The 20,298-nt window shown below is 42.6% G+C and overlaps 1 protein-coding gene across 4 annotated transcripts in view; it reads left to right on the top strand.

Annotated features, from left to right (window-relative positions):
• The window catches only part of PKP4 (plakophilin 4), a 771,376-nt gene that overhangs the window by 521,194 nt on the left and 229,884 nt on the right, over positions 1 to 20,298 (top strand). For 2 of the 4 annotated variants that reach the window (XM_078681703.1, XM_078681702.1), the window contains exons 9-10: positions 11,599 to 11,790; positions 17,013 to 17,229. In XM_078681703.1, the coding sequence (XP_078537829.1) occupies positions 11,599 to 11,790; positions 17,013 to 17,229 (409 nt within the window). The remainder of the gene's footprint in view (positions 1 to 11,598; positions 11,791 to 17,012; positions 17,230 to 20,298) is intronic. The other 2 variants (XM_078681704.1, XM_078681705.1) reach the window with 1 other exon arrangement.

Genomic DNA, 20,298 nt, shown 5'->3' with positions numbered 1-20,298 from the left:
AGTAAACTTCGTTTAAAAACTTCGTTTAAAAATGGCCCAATTCTTCTCTAGTGTTCATCACTTCATAAAAAATGAAAAGTATCTTTTCGTGCTTAAGAGTTCAACTTTACGTTTTGGGAATTATGCATTATGTCCTTTTATATAAACAAACACTCATCAATTTAATCTGCGTGCTAAATTCCTAGAGCCCTAATCTGGATGCATTGTGCATTTTACGTTGTGTTTACGAAGAAAACTTGCCATCTCACTCCGAGTGTTGTTAACCCTCTCACTATAAACATATCCTACATATTTATACCACTTTAATCACTGGCGCCTGTAAACAAACATTCGCTCTACAAGTTGTCAGCAAACCATGTTTAATCTATCTAAGACCAAACATCAGTGCGTACCTGCTTAAATGAACATCTTATGCTCCTTGCGGAGCAACGAACATCGAGTTATCTCGCCCATTGCGCATTCTCAAGTGCTCAACTCGATTTAAACAATATATTGCACCCGAAGATGCGGTAAGACTAAAAGAATATTTTTGAACGAGTGATTCCACGTATTTTGAACAACGGGCTCGTAACGGCAGTGTATGACGGAGGCAACTGGAACGGATGTATACACATAACGAGGAGAATTGTGACATTTGGTGCATATTTCAAACATTCTTCACGATGGACAATAGATGCAGTATGGGTATCGTAGTCATGAAAGGGACGCTAAGAGTATTGGGAGTTGCTTCGCGCGCAATGTGGGTGGAGCATGTATTGTTTAAATCGAGTTGAGCACTTGAGAATGCGCAATGGGCGAGATAACTCGATGTTCGTTGCTCCGCAAGGAGCATAAGATGTTCATTTAAGCAGGTACGCACTGATGTTTGGTCTTAGATAGATTAAACGTGGTTTGCTGACAACTTGTAGAGCGAATGTTTGTTTACAGGCGCCAGTGATTAAAGTGGTATAAATATGTAGGATATGTTTATAGTGAGAGGGTTAACAACACTCGGAGTGAGATGGCAAGTTTTCTTCGTAAACACAACGTAAAATGCACAATGCATCCAGATTAGGGCTCTAGGAATTTAGCACGCAGATTAAATTGATGAGTGTTTGTTTATATAAAAGGACATAATGCATAATTCCCAAAACGTAAAGTTGAACTCTTAAGCACGAAAAGATACTTTTCATTTTTTATGAAGTGATGAACACTAGAGAAGAATTGGGCCATTTTTAAACGAAGTTTTTAAACGAAGTTTACTATTTGTCTATATGCAAAATGTCACATGTGTAACGTCAAATTGAAATGCAAATATCTTCAGTTAGAACAGAATATATATTGATTAAATGTATGTTACTGTTGACTTTCAGTTACCCCTGACGAAGGGCTTGCTAAAGCCCGAAATGCATTGGGTTGAAATAAAATGATGCTGCCTTAAAGCCACTGGTTGTACTGGACCCTATTTACAAGGAGGCCTGGATCGGCACGTGTAAATATGTGAAGTTTCTAAAAATACAATTTGAACGAACCGTGGAAAAGCTAATGAAGAAAATGAAAATATGGTAAAACTATCGTAAAAATAATGATAAATATGGAGAATGATAAAAAAAAGGATAAATAATGGTTGGATTTGATATCCAAAAACGCGCAGTGCGTCTGGGAGTGGAGCGTCTACCCGGCGCTCCCCACAAAATGAAAGAAGGGCAGGTCACAGGCACCCCCGTTACCCCAATAACATTACATCCACCGATCGACCTGCCCATTTCACCGACCTGGCCGATGCCTCACTTTTCTAGTGCCTGCATTACTGGGGATGGACCTTGAAGAGTCGTGGTAAAGGTCATGAGGTCCTCAAATCGACGTAGCGCACCGTCACTGTGATTTTGTTCAGGTCACGGCACACACCTGTGACAAAGTTGGTACTTTCCTCTCCGGCATGAGGTGCCCACGGTGATGCATTGTGCACTTCTTTTCCAGAACTTGATGTCCCCTTTCTGGGGCAGCTCAACTATTGGGCGCCCAGAACACCTCAGGTCATGATTGCTGCTTACATTTATCCTTTCTGCAGGTCCGATTCGCTGTCCCGTTTCAGCATCCAATCAGAGTGCACCTTCCTTCCCGATGGCCCGTTCACGTCTTCCAATTGGTTATTATACTACAATGGTTTTTTTTTAAATCTGTTTATTGGCATAGTGATTAGAGCCCTAGTACAAAAAAATTATCATATGATGAAGCCACATATAGGCGTGCTCTATTAAGCATGCGAACAGTAGGTATATTGTACATTTTACATTTTGTTGCATTTCTGAGGAGGTGAACAAATCCCTTAGGAACAGAAGAACTCCCACCCACAATAGTCCCACCCTTGACACTCTTACACCTTGCGTGCATATATCAGGTGGTACTTGGCTGTACCCATAAAACAGCTCTTATCAAAAATGACATTCTATACAATCAGTCAGTGACATAAGCAAAAACATTAAGGGTTATCCCATATCATGAGCAAGTACACCAGGACTTTCTACGGTACATGCGAGCCCGGGGAGGGGGGTAGGTTATAGGTCAGTCTATGGGTAGCGAAACACTAGACTCATCATCACCCCCTGTCTCAAATATCCCCGGCATGGCAAACCAGTCCAGTGAAATCTGCGTTTTCCTGAGGCCCCTGCGTTCTTCGCGCTGATTATACTACAATGTTGAAGGGCTGGATCGAGCCGTCTATTGTATCAACAAAAATATTAATTCAAGTAACTATTCTCCCAAATTAACTCTCTGAAAATTCATTTACTGCAAAAGTTTTCTCAAAATTTGTTTTTATGATTAACAGATTTCGTCTTTCAAAAACAATCCTTATTGCCTGGCGGGCTTCAGTTTTGCTGACGGAAGCAAACTGGGCAGCCCTCGGGGGCAGCGCTTGTTAGCTTTACATATATTTATCATATGTATCTCATTAACCAACAAAAAAGCCAACAAAACTCATTACTTCCTTTTAAACGTTGTACTGAAGAATACTAAATATCTGAAAACGACTGCTGCTGTGTTTTGTGCTGGTCAGCCCTCCGGGCTGATTTTACTAAAGGCATTTCTCCCTGGAATTAACTTTATAGGGGTATTGATGCTAAAAACGAACGGTGTGCAAAGGCCACCATCTCTCCTCTCCTCCAGTGAAGGTGTGCATAGCTCCTGATTTGTTTTACCTTTATGAATTTTACAGACTCCTTGCTAAACTTCTTACGAGCAAAGTTTATTGCTGCATTGCAAGACAATATAGGCCGCAAAACAAAATTTCCTCTCTAATTAAAGCCAACCAAACTGAAAAATGCTTTTAGAGATTCTCTCAGCAAGTCTCTCTTTGTTGAGCTTTTTTTAATTTTATCCTACCAGTGAAAGTTCTTTTGCAATTTTGTAGTCTGTATAGATTTTTAAAGTCGGCAGCTGTTGCAAGTCCCTGTTGTACACCTCTCAGTGGCAGCGCAGTGTTGGTGTTAGTAGGCCGCGAGTCATGTGAGTGCCTAACAGGAGCATTCAAGATCATAAATCGGCGGGGAATGCGAAAGACATACTTACTCAGATGTAAATTTGTTGTCGTTGACACCATTTGTTACCTGTCGAGCTGGCTCTGCTTGGAATGACATTGCAATGTCATTCCAAGCTAGAGAATACTGCAATGTCATTCCAAGTTATAGCATACTGCAACATTATTCCAAGCTAGAGCATACTGCAACATCATTCCAAGCTAGAGCATACTGCAATGTCATTCCAAGCTAGAGCATACTGTCACCACATTCCAAGCTAGAGCATTCTGCAACGTCATTCCAAGCTAGAGCATACTGTCACCTCATTCCAAGCTAGAGTATTCTGCAACGTCATTCCAAGCTACAGCATACCGCCAACTTATTCCAAGCTAGAGCATACTGCAACGTCATTCCAAGCTAGAACATACTGTCACCTCATTCCAAGCTAGAGCATACTGCGTCATTCCAAGCTAGAGCATACTGCCACGTCATTCCAACCTAGAGCATACCGCCACCTTATTCCACAATAGAGCATACTGCCACGTCATTCCAAGGTAGAGCATACTGCCATGTCATTCCAAGCTAGAGCATACTGCCATGTCATTCCAAGCTAGAGCATACTGTCACCTCATTCCAAGCTAGAGCATACTGCAACGTCATTCCAAGCTAGAGCATACTGCCACCTTATTCCAAGCTAGAGCATACTGCCAGGTCATTCTAAGCTAGAACATACTGCCACTTCATTTCCCTATATTGCACATGGTTCTGTAGGCCCAGCGTCTGCTTCAGATTTGGGGCGATTATTGTGGTGATAATAGTAGAAATCACAGTCTGGCATTACTGAATGTTTGAGAGATGTTGCATTATTATTAGCAATGCCAATAGCTCAAACTTTTATAATGCGAGACCTATTGCATTGCAAATGCTTGTTTATCTTCTGTTAGAAATATTCCAAATTATTCAGCGCCATATTGTTTTGGAACCGTATATGTGAAGCTGTATCGAAGTTGGATATATGGGTGATTTAAACTTAAGGTTTTCGTTTTTGTGTTGTCTTCGTTTTATTAATGTTTGAGAAAGGACATGGAATTGTCCACACGTTTTTTGTTGTTTTCTTTCCTCTTTGGCTAGTGCACTTTATGAAACCTGATTCACGAGTCACAATAAAATAACCTCTCTGCATAAAAGTGGACCACCATCATCCAGAGAAAATAACTTAACTAAGTTAGAGGATAACCATGCTAAAATAAACGTGTATTTTCCGGTCCCACTATCGAACTTAAAAGCAATTCAGGACAAAATTAGGACATTGCTCTGGGATGAGGGCGCGAATAGCAAGAAATAAACTTACAAGGGGATGATATGATGGAGCGATTGCTCTGCCTGACATCCAGAAATACTACTGAGCGGCGCAGCTAACTGGCATTAACCACTGGGCTTTCCTCCCTGCGGAAGAGCCTGCGTTCCTGTAGGTCGACTTCCTTCACGTAGTAAAACTAATTAATAACTCTCAGGATGGCCTGTAATCTCTGTGGGAACAGTGGGCGCGAGATCCGGAGGGCAATGAATGGCCGGCAGCCCTGGTGTCCCAAAGGAGTTGGTACGGACGAAGTTCCTCTTAGTGCAGCTAGAAATTCTCCCCAATCCTGCTATGCACCGACCACCATGGTAAAAATGGGTAGGGAAAGTGAGATGGGTTGTCGTAGATTATGCGAGCAGGTTGGTAAATTCTTTCACATTATATAGAACTGCCCAGCTTTGAGAGTCAGTGGTTGTTTGTATGAATGAGATGTGTGGGAGCAATATGAGTGCTTCCCCAAAATGGTGTCTATCGAACATCTGGGATGATACTAATCTAAAGCAAACACAAGGAGATGATGGACGGAGTGCTGGAACTTTTCAGACACTCACCCCCAGTCACAGATCTGGGTTGAATACATCATCATTCTTTAGCTCACTTTGCCACCTCAGTTCAGACCCAACTATATGCAAATCACTCTTGACCATTTGCCTCATGAGAACAGTCCAGCCCGAGCTGCTAAGCCAGGTTTTCACTGAACCGAAAACAAGCATCCTGGGACCGGTTTCTGGGTAACACCCTTCATCAGCCAGGCTAGCTTAAATTCAGTAGCAAAGTGAGCAAGGGACCCACGTCCGGGCATACCCTGCCAAGTCAGGGCGAACAAAGCAAACACAAGGAGATGATGGACGGAGTGCTGGAACTTTTCAGACACTCACCCCCAGTCACAGATCTGGGTTGAATCCATCATCATTTTTTAGCTCACTTTGCCACCTCAGTTCAGACCCAGCTATATGCAAATCAGTCTTGACCCTGTGCCTCATGGGAACAGTCCAGCCCGAACTGCCAAGCCAGGTCTTCACTGACCTGCAAACAAGCATCCTGGGACCGGTTTCTGGGCAACACCCTTCATCAGCCAGGCTAGCTTGAATCCCGTGGCAAAGTGAACAAGGGAACCATGTTTGGGCATACCCTGCAAACTTAGGGCGAACAAAGCAAACACAAGGAGACGATGGATGGAACGCTGGAACTTTTCAGACACTCACCCCCAGTCACAGATCTGGGTCGAATCCAACATAATTTGCCACCTCAGTTCAGACACAGCTATATGCAAATCAGTCTTGTGACTGGGGGTGAGTGTCTGAAAAGTTTCAGCGCTCCATCCATCATCTCCTTGTGTTTGCTTTGTTCACCCTAAGTTGGCATGGTATGCCCAGGCGTGGGTCCCTTGCTCACTTTGCCACGGGATTCAAGCTAGCCTGGCTGATGAGGGCTGTTAGCCCAAAACTGGTCCCAGGATGCTTGTTTCCAGTCCAGGGAAGACATGGTATGGCAGTTCGGTCTGGACTGTTCCCATGAGGCACAGGGTCAAGGCTGATTTGCAGTCAATGGAGCATATATTGATAACCCTGGAACTGGCACTAGCCAAACAAAATATTGTAAGACTGTGGGGAGTGGAGGAGGCACCACAGCCGGGGGACTGGAAGCGGGACATGGATTGGTGCATGTTGGCTGAGAAGGTGATATGTGATTGCCGTGGCTGTCCCCACAAAATGGGCAAACATCTGGGGAAAACTGAACGAATACAGGCACAATCCTTGCAATTCTCTTATCTACATTGGCTCCGATGTATCCTTCCCTAATTATTTTGCATTGGATGTTGTTGTTCATGATGCTGGAGGCAGGAGGTAAGGGGTCACAGGGAATGATTGTTGTGGGTCATTACTATGTATGATCAGGCCGGTGAACAGCAGTGTATTGTTTTTTTTTTCTTAACTCCATCATCAAAAAAGATTTATTAAAAAAAAGTAAAACATGTTTAGTATAAACCAAATAATGTCACATCTCAGAAGTCTACATGATGACTGACCATAAAAGGACTCGGAGAGTAAAGCAGAAAGGTACAAAGGTAGTAATAATAAGCACTTAAGACTCCTTATCATATCTCCTGAGGAGGATGGATCGCACAGGCAAAACTCAGTGCCTCCCTTTGTTAGACCAAATAAATTTCCTCCGCTCCAGGCAATGCTGTAGAAGCAAATGCTATGACCACATCCAGTCTATTGTCAATTTGCTGCCCCCTTCAAAACGCCTATATTTGGCAAGCACGCTCCTCTCCTATTAATCAAACCAACTCTGCAATGTAGCATTGGTGATGTCCTTTTTAACCACCTAAGCTATACTGGCAGTGTTCTATTCACATAAACACAGTTCCTTTTTTCATTAAACTAGTCGAGGGACTGAAAAGCACTGCAACATTCTGAGCAAACTTGGAGTATTACTTCATTAGCCCTAACAAAAGTCCGCCTCTCATCTTTGGTTTCTGGCACACAAATTAGCTATCAACCCTACCCAACTATGTTTGGGCTTTGTTTACTCTCTGGATATATGAGGTAAGCCAGACTCTCTCTAGTGCTCACTCTAAACTGATATTTTCCTGCCATGATCTTCAAACCACATCCTTCCAGTGTAGATAACGACCCACTTAAAACTCTTCTGTAAATCAGAATGTCATCTTGGAAGAACATAACGTTTTCTGTTGCTGTCAAAACTTATTTCATCTCTCTGAAAACCATCAGCAACTGACAACAGATCAAGGGCCTGAATGCACCAAGTGGTGTAACAAATTATATGAGGTGCTTAGAAGAAACCTATTCCATTTTCATTTGATAAGTGATTGCAGCTCATCATCAAATGGGCACTATATGCCTCTACATCATCTAGGTGATCAATGCTTAACGAGTATTTGGGAGGGGATGTTGGTTAGCCCATATGTTCTTGATCAGGTTTCCACAATCCACACACATATGAAGATCTTTGCTGCCTCCCTTCGGGTTGAGGGCAAAGTGCACTAGCCATTCTGAGGCCTCTGTCACACCCGCTTTCACCAACCTCTTCCACTCTTCCCTTAAAGGCTCCTTCACATCAGTAGTACAGATATCACCTTGTGTACCATAGGCTTAGTTATTCTCCTTTATATGATGGTGCTCAGACCCTTTCTGCAGTTCCTGTTCCTCTGCTAACACATCAGGAAATTTACTAAGCATATATTTTCTTTCAGTGGACGTAGATACTAACACTTATTCCTTAGCAATATGACTAAGTGCAATTCCTAAGTCCATCTAATGCTTCCAGCCTAACAAGTTATCACTTAATTTTGCCACTTGCACCTCACCCCTTGACTTCAGTTTCCCTGCATCACAACTCCAGGTTAATATTCACTTCTCTCAGTTTTCCATAAGCTCACCAAATCATTGTCACTCATCAATGTACAAGGCAAACCTAAGTCTGCCAGTATCATAATTTATTCCTAGTCCAACCTCTGGTCACCTGCTGGCATTTTAGCATGGTCTTGTGACTACATCACGCAAGGTTCTTTTCCTGTCCCATGCTACCCTCCAGTGTATGCACTTTTCCATTTTCACACCCTCGCATAGTGTCCATGTATTTGACTTTGAAGGCACACTGAATGTCTTGTAAAGCATGCTATGCTGTTCAAATTGTGTCCCAACTTGGCATATACAAAATATGTTTGCCCCCTTTCAATTTTTAATGCACTCATTTGTGCTGGACTGCTCATACCGTGCTTAGCAACTTAATTTTATTTTCTGAGCACAAGATTCACACTCTTGAATTCTGTGATCTTTCACATGCCCTGGTGCGCTCCTTGCTCTCAAATATGGTGATAGGTTCTTTCAGCCATGGATTCCTCGCCAATTTCTTTCCCTGCATTTTGAACCTATTTGTACACCTCACCAGCTGGCAATTAATTAGGAAATACATCAATTCTCCCAACTCGCGTATAGCAGACAAGTTTATAAGTCTGCCTATATAAGTCCGCCATGCATTCCTTGTATCCTGGAATGATACTTGAGGCATTGTAAAATCACATAAGTTTCCAACAGCACCTGTGACCACTACATGCTATAACAACTGCTACAATATTGCTCCCCTTCTGTAGCTGCAGAGTTGCTAGAAGGTCCTTGGGTGGCACAATTTCAACTTTCCGCCATGCTAGCATTCTACACTAATGGCTTCCAGGAGTGTTATCACTGCCTCCTGTGATTGCGCTGATACTTTGTCTTCCGGCCAAATCTAAAACTGGGCTTCATTTTAGAAGCACGCAGTCACAGCAGGCGATACTTCATATGCGCGCTTTCACACAATGGCCCAATCGAAAATAGCCTACTTATTGCATGCCCCTAGTGTGTCGTGTCATCCAAGGAGTAGTCATTGTGCCTGTATTTCTCTAAATATATACATTTCACACTTCTTGCAATCATTATCCTCTATCCCCTGCTGGGTGCAAGGCCAGGTAAGTCTCAGATCTCCGAGATAATATGTATGACTTCTTTCTTTAGATGAAACCATTGCAGGAGAGTGAGCGTAACGGTGAAGCGTGTAGGTCCCTTTCTAAGCATACACTCGCTTACTCAGTTTTTCCTACACCACCAGTCTTTGATCCAATCTGTCTCTCTTGTGAAAAGTGGTTGTCCATATTTAACTCTAATTGGCAGGATGGGAGAGTGCTGCAAAGGTTGATGGGACAGCGCTGCCCCGCACAGCTTACCATGCTGTGGGTTACGCTTGCTGTTTTAATTCATGACACTGGCGCATGAATAGATTGAAAGTTATCCCTTTCACACGCCCACTTGCACCATCAAATGATCCTTCTTGGTGGAGTAACTAAGTAGCGAGTGACACAAATTAGATGCTTTTCTGCCAGTGCATTCTTAAGTGATCTCACACATTTAAGTGTGCAGTAATGTGACCAAGCCATAGTCAGTACATATGTAAGCAACGAAACCATTGACTGCGGATTCAGCAGAATACAGGGCTCAGTAGCGGAGATTACGAGGAGTCAACCTGCATAATCGACAGTTAGCCACAACATCTCACACTATCAGTACAGATATCAAGAGTGTGACACCATACAGCACTTAATTCTGTACTGGTTCTTTATACTTCACCAATTATTCACAGAGCCTTTCATCTCTTTACGTATTATCAGTTAGCATCCTACATTTAGTCGTTCTGTCCCCCTCCTTTATTTTTCTTGATCCTTCCTGTTTATTTCTGAAATCGAGGACCCTGGTAGGCTTGACCTCAGAACCCTGCCTAATAGCTCTTTCCTGTAGCTTTTTATCAAAAGGCAGTAAGATGCCACATGTAATTCATTATTTAAAATTACAAATGCCGTATATCTTAGACCTTCCATTTTCAAGTCCATCTCTCAGTGACCCCTTCCAGTCAAATGTAAGGAGCACATACCGGTCCCACTACATGCCTTTATTGACCCAAATTACCTTGTGCTTACTGTTTTCAGACAGGTTTCAGATCAAGCAATAGTGGTCCAAGATAGTGGTCCAAGAAGACATTTTATTTGAAGATAATTGCAGTAGTATTATAACTTATCAATGTCATTATTTCTATTCCACAGATGTCAATATGACTCTCTGTATGAATAAGCCTCCTAGATGTTGCCTTTGTGGGCACTCCATGACTATTTCCTCAAGCCAATGCATTCAACACATACATGTAGTTGCCACATTTTTGCATGGACAACAGTTCCTGTATTTCCTGTATGCTAAGTACTTAAATCTAAGTGAACCAGGTCTTCGTTTCAAGTACCTTCAGGCAAACTTTAGAATAAATATTACCAAGTTTTTGATTCTAATCACACGGAACTCGAGCAAAATATGTAATTTGCGCTCCCTGCCAAGGATACGAGCTTTTCCATAATAGTTCTAGTCTGTAGAAACCCAAAGATTTCATATTCATGTAAGGAGCTCGGCCAGCAGCTCAAACTTTCTTCTGCTCAGACACATTTGCAGCAGTCTTAACCTCCCATTCTTCCACCTTACCAACTTGATAAAGACATTTGCCTAATTTGATATTCATTTTGACAATACTATCAGTTGATATGTCCCAGAGACCTAATGTAAGACTGCAGAATGACCGGAAGATGTCCTTTAACCTACTCTTCATGTGACGTAAATTTGATCTTGATAGCGTTTTGATCTCCATGCGTGACTCACAGAGACTTTTATCTCAGCGGGTCTCCCTATTTCCCAGACTATTCTCTTTTTGCGCTATCATCATCGTCTTCCTTAAAATGCCTTCTTTGACATGTGGAAGGCATTTTGGCAGAACCTACTCCCTTTCTGCTTTTACCTTCTCAAACACCCATCACCTTGTCTTCAGAAAACTAATGACAAGGCTTTCTCCTCAAACTTAACTCAACCTATTCTGTCAGTACTTTTCTTCTCTTGTCACAAAATAGTGGTATAAAGTGGTATACATTATACTGTTTCTAAAACGGTCCTTACTTGACAAGGAGCCGAGAAGTGATACTTTACCTTAATTTTACAACATAGGATAGCCTTGCTTTGCGGGTGCAGAGTTGACTGGGCTCTCTGCAAATCCTGCAATTTTACACAAACTGCATCAGTAATGCACTGGATTATCTTAATCAATATATGGAAAAAAATCTCATACAGTGTCTGAATAATTTAATTCAGAATGGTGGCAAATTTCTCTTTACATTTGTTTACCTTACTGTATGTACATTTTTGTTTTCAGGCTTACGAAGCTCCTATGCTAGCCAGCACAGCCAGCTTGGGCAAGAACTGCGGTCAGCTGCATCACCCGACTTGCACATCACCCCCATCTATGAAGGGAGGACATATTATAGTCCTGTTTACCGCAGTCCGAATCATGGAGCAGTGGAACTGCGCCAGGGGTCTCAGTCAGCCATGTACCGTACTGGATCAGGTAGGGTGTATTCTCTGTATAAGGCCTATAATATCTATTGTTTATGGTAGTCAGGGATGTGGAATGTGTCGCCCGACACCACAAACTCAGTTTGTTGTTGGAGACAAGTCGTCAGATATGTTCTGTCCCCTCAACAAGCTAATTCTTTGGCCCATATGCCCTTCAGTAGCACAAACCACTTGGCTACCAGTTTACCGGATCGTGGGATGGTTATGTCAAGTAGTCATCCTCTAATGTAAAGGCAAGATGCATAGTATCTGAATTTACAAGCTGTTCAATATCATATATATGATACATTTTTACAAAGGTTTTACTTTTAGGGCAGGTGCTGGAAACCACTAAAGCGATCACCTGTCTCCACTTGCATCACTGACAGTGATTCCAAAGATAAGTATGTAAACCTATTTGGAAAATGTAATGATTTGCGGCTTTTGCTAATGCAACCATAAAGCTCCTTGATTGTTTGCAGTCTGTCCAACAATACAGGAGTAATCTCCGGTCTTAGAATTCCCGTCCATTAATCCAGTTGAATCTACTTCTCTGCCTTATTGAAGGCAAGCGGGGGAAATGCAAAAAATAAAATAGTTCGACAGGGCCATGTTTTCACCTGTACAGAGATTGAAACTGAGGCCTTCTTTTTCCAGAGCATATAATTAGCAAATTGTTAGTGAATTGTTGCAGCTGTGGAACACTGTCCATGCAGTGAATTAGTTTATTCTTTAAAACAACACTAGTTTTGTCCGTGTCAAAAGCAATTCTCAACATTTGCCCATCCAGCTGTACGGATGTATGGCATCCAAGGGAGTCCAGCTCTTTAAAAAAAAAAAAAACACTCCAATATGGAACTTTATTCAGAATACACCTAGCCTACAAATAAAATCATCAAAACAATAATTATTCGATGGTCAATTGGTTTGGGAATAAAGTGCATCCAAGAAAAAAATATTGGCAAACTGATTTAGTGAATTGGAATTTTAGATCTAATTTCTCTAGTACATTGATTATTACATTATATTTTTGATGCATGCTAACCTGTCAAAGATTCAGTAATGAAAATTGGATGTAAAACCATGTACAATTAATAAAAACGTTTTAAAAACATGTTTTTATTACCCTTTCAGCAAGTATTTTCTCGAACATATAAAGCATAACTTGAAAACATATTGTCAGAAAGATCCTAAAAGGTACTATCACTTTGTGCATTTAGAATCCACATATCTACAACAGGCCCTATAGGTCTTTCTCCCGAAGGTCCATGGGCTCAACACTGATCCTTTCTCAATGGCCTTTTTGTGGTGCAAGTACTCACAATTCTGACAAACACAGTCACTGAGGCAAAGTGAGTTTAAGTTACTGCCCAAAATTGCTTCGTGTGGTCAAATGGTAAACCCTGTTCGAATCAAAGCCTGCAATTGTAGAGCTCGAATATAATGGGACAACTACGTGCATTGAAATAAATGGAATAAGCAATTTGTTTTACAGGACAAGAAGATCGCTGTACCATCTCTTCCCACAGGCACTTAGTTTTTTCTGTTAAACTTCTTTACCCCTGCTTCAGCTTGGCAGAGAAAATCTTCTTGTACTCCGTTTCCATTGCTCTGTGCTTTATGTTGATGCTCCTTTGTGTTTACTGTATAAAATGTTTAAAGAGGATTTTCATGTTTTAATACAGTGTCTTTAGTGCTTTAATGAAACACAGTTCTCACTAGGCTCATTCGACCCACTCAACTACCTCCCACACACAGACTTGCCCTCTCCTAGTAAATGCATTAAAAGCTAGGTCATCAACCAATAACAATTGTTTGAAAATCATAGCCTGCTAGATCATGACCGAGCATTAAACTGACCTTTTTAATGTACCCAAAATGACCGAGCACATAATGGTGTGTGACATCAGTGATGGTTGGAATATGCTTTTTCTAAACCCTCTCTTCAGTCAATTTTGGTCTTCTGTCTCACAACAGTGATTCAACAGGGACTCCCATTTTGTTTCCTCATCAACATCTCAAACCCTTATCTTCCAGATATCCTGTATTTTCCTTTTCGAGATCTACCTGAGACTCTAAGAATCTGATAGCATTAGTTCATGTCTACTCCTTGGCAGTCACCCACATTCTATATTGCGTTAATGACCGATCCCTCCCACCTGTTCCTTCTTTCATGCATTGCATGAAAGCTATCCACTTGTGGATAAAAATGAACCGCACTCTATTCAATAAATATAATTTGTAAATCTAATACATACATAGCTATCATAAGATCGATGTGGGAAGAACTGAAGTACAGAAGCACTTTTGTTGTTTTTACCAGTGAGGCCAAGAACATTGGCTTTTGTTTTGATGTTGACCTTTCTATTGTTCTCAATGTCAACCACATGGTTGGCTCCTTTGTCATTTATGTTCACCTGCTGAAATAGATGCTGCATTTTTATAACAAATTGTGATGACCGACTTGATTCCTTTCAAGCTCCTCCTCTGACAATAACCACAACAATATCTACATTGGTTTCCACTACTTCTTAGTGCATGCTGCAAAGATACAAAATAACACAAATCTCCTTCTACAGCACTGAAAGCACATCATATCACACTTGCTCTGTCCTCCATATTTTTGACATATGTCTCAAAGCCATCAAAATAGATCTCCACTCCTCATTTGGAAATATGAATGTTTCTGAGTATTGTCCGCTACATCATCCTACACACACCCTTGCTGCTCTGCATCCCAATATTTGAATCAGAGCTATGTTCTCTGTCTTTGCTTGCTTCCTCCCACACCATTAGTACGCTGATAATCATCTCGCTTTCTGTAAAGCCATTAACACATAACATTTCCCATTGTTCTCTCTTACCTTTAACTTTATCCCTGCTGCATCATTAGTGCCATGGTTCCATCCCATCGAACAGTCATTTAAAAAACACTATTGCTTAGTTTTGTTTTGTCATTTTAGCCTCTCCCCACCTTTCTAATGAGATGCGTCTAAAGATATCCAATTAACTTGATTGGCACATTCTTAGTTCAGTTTTTCCAAAGATTACCATGAAAAGAAAATGGTAAAATACAAGGTTACACTGAAAGTTCTATTGTGATGCATGTTGAAGAAATCAATCATCCCTAAAAAAATATACTGGGTAGTAAACACATCTTAGTTAAGCAGAATTTGGATGGTTACCCTAATAGTTTTCTAAGTTATTGGAATAATGCTCTATAGCTGTGTTGGAAATAGATAAACTCGGCATGGATGGCATTGCGCTAATCCTATCTTTAAAAACTGTGCTAGAAAAACTGGCATTTTAGGTGAGCAAATTTAGAGCGTCTCTGGTGTTGTAGGGTGCTCTGTTTAGGAGCTGTTCTCCACCTAAACTTGGTAACTACCCAGAGTTCACTGCTTCTTTTTTGCATAATGTATGTGCCACTCTAAGCCTGAAAGGTTATTGTATATATATGTGTGTGTGTGTATATATATATATATATATATATATATATATATATATATATATATATATAGATAGATATGTGTGTGTATATACATAGATATATATGTATTTATATTACATTACTTTACCTAACCTACAAGCGGTCACCAGTTGATTTTGGTGCTGTTTGACGAATCCTCACGAAATGTTCAAAACTAGTTTGCTTATCACTTCAGCCGCTGTTTGGAAAGTTTTGGGGTGATTTGTCAAGCAGGGCCGAGACAAAGGAGGGATCCCAAAATGCGTTTTCCACATGCAATTTCCCATAAAGATTTTGAATAAGACTACAGCCCGAACCGCTGAACGGAATTGTAACAAATTGGAGCTCAATCTTGGTCTAGAAAGTGCGGTTTGTAAATTGGTGGTAATCGGTTCAGTAATTTTTACGTTATTAAAGAAAAATAAATATATACATCCAGGGACGTAGTGAGTCAGGGGATCCGACAGATCTCAAAATGAGATCTAATTGGCTGCCAACACTTCGACCAGGAAGTGTTGGAAGCCATCTTGAGACGCAGTTGCTCGCGCTTGCTTTTCTTTGCCCCCCCGAGTGGGCCATGTCGTTGGGGGCTCTGGGGGAATAACATTTATTTTCAGGGGGATGGTTGTCACCCTTCCCCTCCCTCCCTCCCCCTTCCCAGCCCGACTTTGGCCCCGGAAACCCCTTCCCCTGGGGCCTAGCACATTTGAAAAAGTGGAGTGGGCGTGGCGTGCGGATCCCTTTCCCAGGTCGTGTTTGGCCCCAGGGACCCCATTCACTGTGACCCATCCGTGCACACAAAAGAGGGAGGTAGCCGCGTGCCCCCACCCCCCCTCCCAAGCCATTAAACGCCTGGGGATCTGATACTGTGTCCAGGGTGCTTAACTCTAAGAAATAGCGTATTTGCCTTCGCTTGGTGGGAGCAATTTTAATGCTCCCACCAAGCGAGAGCAAACACGAAGTCCAGGGCACCCACCCTTTAATGACCAGGCCCCAGGGGATAGGCTCCCTGGGGCTAATTGTGGCCCAGGAAAGGGGGCTTCTAATTACCCTCACATATTACATCGCTCATAACATCTTCTATGACATCATTGATAATATCAGTGCAACATTTGCTGTAAAATTATTGTTGTGAAAACTGTGCATGGCAGGGGTGCAAGTTATAGTTACTTTAGGGTACGAGTTATAGTTCCCAGTGTATTGGGGCCCAGAGACCAACCCTACGCTGCACACGGCAAAAGCTGTGCTCAGTGTGGGGTTTGCAGCCTAGCCTACCATGCATGGTAAAGATTTTCCCTGTATGAGTTTTAAACACAGTAGCAGCACATCCTGTCAGCACTGTTGAAAGTGTGGTTTAGGAACTTGTGTGTCACATACAGAAATTAGTTGAACAACATTAAGTTAAATGCCTTTTTTCATTTTAGCCTGCACTTCATTATTTAATACATTGTTTTATTCCCTAAGCAACTTACTAAGATATGGCTTAGGCTAAGCTGAACATATGGTTTTCCATTTTCTTCTAGTGAATTGATTCGTAACATGCATCTCCAGTGCAAATGGTAATTGAAGCTTAAGTGCATTTTTATTAGAGGTTTGAATCACTTAACGTATCAATTTCATGAGGATCCAATAACTGCCTTCTTTTATGGAAATAATGCTTTAGTCTGCATATATTTGGTTAATAAAAGTTTGCTTTCAAAGAATAATGCTTGTTTGGGCTATCTATCCAGTGTGTTTTGAAATTGTATTATTATTTCATTTTCTAGGTGTTGGAAATTTACAGAGAACATCCAGCCAGCGAAGTACGCTTACTTACCAAAGAAACAATTATGCACTCAACACGACAGCGAACTATGCGGAACCCTACAGATCAATGCAATATAGAATCTCAGAAACTGGTTATAACAGGCATCAACATTCAATGCCTGCTGATGATGGAACAACAAGGTCTCCGTCCATAGACAGCATACAGAAAGATCCAAGGCAAGTAGTCCCTTATACTTCTACATACTTTGGCAGACAGTTGCATTGAACAAATAAAACAAACGTGTAAATTAGTATTCACATTTTACTCATTTTTAAAGTGCCTACAAATCGAAGGTTTGTATCACATCATCCATTCAATGTTAAAGCTTAACGCTTTAATTGGCACTCAGTGTTCTGTTTCTATATATTTAATGTTTTGATCTGCTGAATCAGCTGTAGCTGTGTCGGATTTTGAAAGTCGTGGGTGGGTGAGTCTTATGAGTTTGTCTTTCGGCGGATGTGTGTGTTGGTCTTTCCCTCTGTGTGGCATTATTCTCTCAAGAGGTCACTGATCAGATCCCCATAGCAGGGTACCTAGCAATCAATCCCTCTTTCCTGCATATTAGTCTGTCTGTGATACTGGCACAGCTGTCCCAAAAGGTTGATGATTTTTTGCTTAATGGTGGTAGCACATGCATTTGTGCAGAACAATGCCGATCTTCAGTTTACTACTGGCCCAGGCATATTGATAGTTTTTTGCCCACTGAAGACTCCCACAGTTCAATAATTTCTACTTCTAGCGTAAGCTGGACCTGGCATTTATGTCACCCAATTTTAGACTAATGCTGGCCCTGGCACGGTGGTGGTCATTCTTGGCATGATTACATTCATTTTTAGGTCGAGCTAGAATGCGCATGCGTAGCATGCGTCTAGCTCGACAACTATTGTTGTCAGTCTCCTGGGAATCTGAGACAGGGTTCGGACACGCGCGCCGATTGCACCTCGTGGGCGCGCACGGCCGGCACATATCCTATCTCAGATTCCCAGGAAGTCAGCCATGCCGCCATGCAGTCGCGCGCGCACACATACACACAGCCACACTCACACACGCAGGCAGGCACGTAGGCAGGCACACACGCGCACACACACTGCATACACACACGTTCCCCCCCCCCTTACCGGGCTCTTTTCTTGCTGGAATCCCTGTTTTCTTGTGGGCTCCTTCTGCCCGGCTCCCAATGGATGGATGGGCGGGCGGGTGGGGGCGACGCGGCCAGGGGCTCCAGTGCTGGTACGGCGGTCCCTGCGGTGCATGAGCTGGGCAAGACGGCGGCTGCGCAGGATTCGTAGCCCCTGCCCTTCGGCCGCCTCCGGGACTCCGCCCTGCTAGCGTGCCATTGGCTGAGCGCCCCTCAACGCTGGTTATTAAGAAATTGGTTATTGGTGCTTACAGGGAACGATTAATACGTATTGCATGGGCTTTGTAGGGCTTGTGAACAGTATCCTTGTAAGAATTTTGGGGGGCCCCTGGCAAGAAATATTCTGACGGCCCCTGATTAAATTTATTACCAATGTTTCTGCTAATCCCAGACCCATGCTGCCTAACAATACAGATGTGTATGTTAAAGGTTAAGATACAAATATACACAAAAGCGAGGTAAAGAGGAAGTTTACTTTGTTAGTGGACCCCTCGAAAGTTGGGGGCCCTGGGCAATCCGCCCATTTTGCCCCTGCCTTAACCTGTCATTGCGCATTACAGGGCCTGCGTATGACCACTGATATGTTTTCCCTACTTCCCTTGTGCCGAGCCAACACTGCTGCAGCCACACCTCCCGGCTCCTCCTAGTTGCATCACCAGCGCACACTCAGCAACCTGTGCTCGGGTCAAATTCCTGGCGGCGCAGGTAAAAGCGAGCAGCACTTCCTGCAGCTGCTCAGGGAGAGGGCCGGATCCATCTGCAGGCTCTCGGAACCGAGCCAGCACCTGCACCATGAAATCCGACCGGGAGGAGAGCAAGCCAGGTACGGGCCGAGGAGGGGAGGGGGGGGGGGGAGCACCTTCTCGTGTGTCGGCCTGCTCGCCCGGGCCCTGCCTGGCGCTGGGGGTCATCACTGGCAGAGCCTCTCTCACAGCTCCTGGCCCCGCTGGATGACGTCCGCTTCCTTCAGTCTGTCTTCAGTATTCATTCTATGGGGGATAGACCGGTCTCCCTCTCCCTTTTTAATCACTTGGGGCAGCTGACCCCCCGCAGTTGCCTCTCAGTGCGGTGTTATTTTGCACCGGAACATAGTTGCCTGACCTGTCGGCGCCTGGGGCGTCCCCGCCCACTTTGTGTGCCTGTAGGGCGAGTGGGCACAGGTTCTTTCTAGGCGCTTAGTTTACTGGAAACAAGTTTGTGCGCGTGGTTTCCACACTAGCTTTTTAAAAGTCGGATGATTACGTTTGCTTTTAAGGTCTTTCCCGGTGTTCCGGTTGACCAGGTGATTTCTGCTGTATGTGGTTTTTGGGCTATATGGACTTTTGGATTTAGTTGCTACTTAACGAATGAGGGGGAAGATCTACAGATGGTAGAAAATACACTCCGCGCAACCACAGCACCACTCAGCGCAACCACAGCACCACTCAGCGTAACCACAGCACCACTCAGCGTAACCACAGCACCACTCAGCGTAACCACAGCACCACTCAGCACAACCACAGCATCACTCAGCGCAACCACAGCATCACTCAGCGCAACCACAGCATCACTCAGCGCAACCACAGCATCACTCAGCGCAACCACAGCATCACTCAGCGCAACCACAGCATTACTCCGCACCACCACTGCATCACTGGTTCAAATATGTTCTCTCAATGTTTCAAGCTTTATTACAAATGTCACAAAAAATATGTTACTATTTCATTCTGTTCTTGGATTTTCGTCACAATAAAATACACTGAACATAATCTTCACAAAAGTTATTTACAAAAGTTTAAGCTATTGCCATTATAAATTAAAATCACTTTTATTAAAGTGATTAAAAGCCATTATTATTTGTAATATCAATACATCTAAGTCACGTAAATACAAAACATGTTGCATTACAAATGCTATAGGTGTCACATTTGCAAAAGTTATACCTATTGGCATTGTAAATGTCAAAGCGATTAATTTAGCTATTTTCAAAAACAACACATAAATAAAACAAGCACTGGCGTTGCCAATTAGTCTCGCAGTAGGAAAGTTGGAGCTATTACAATTGCAAATAACAATGCCTTTTATTTTTCTTTTCATTTTAAAAACATAAAGGGCTTTGTCATTTACA

This window comes from Lissotriton helveticus, chromosome 3_1 (genome assembly GCF_964261635.1).
Source record: "Lissotriton helveticus chromosome 3_1, aLisHel1.1, whole genome shotgun sequence".
Taxonomy (NCBI): domain Eukaryota; kingdom Metazoa; phylum Chordata; class Amphibia; order Caudata; family Salamandridae; genus Lissotriton; species Lissotriton helveticus.
This window is presented reverse-complemented; position numbering and strand designations above follow the sequence as displayed.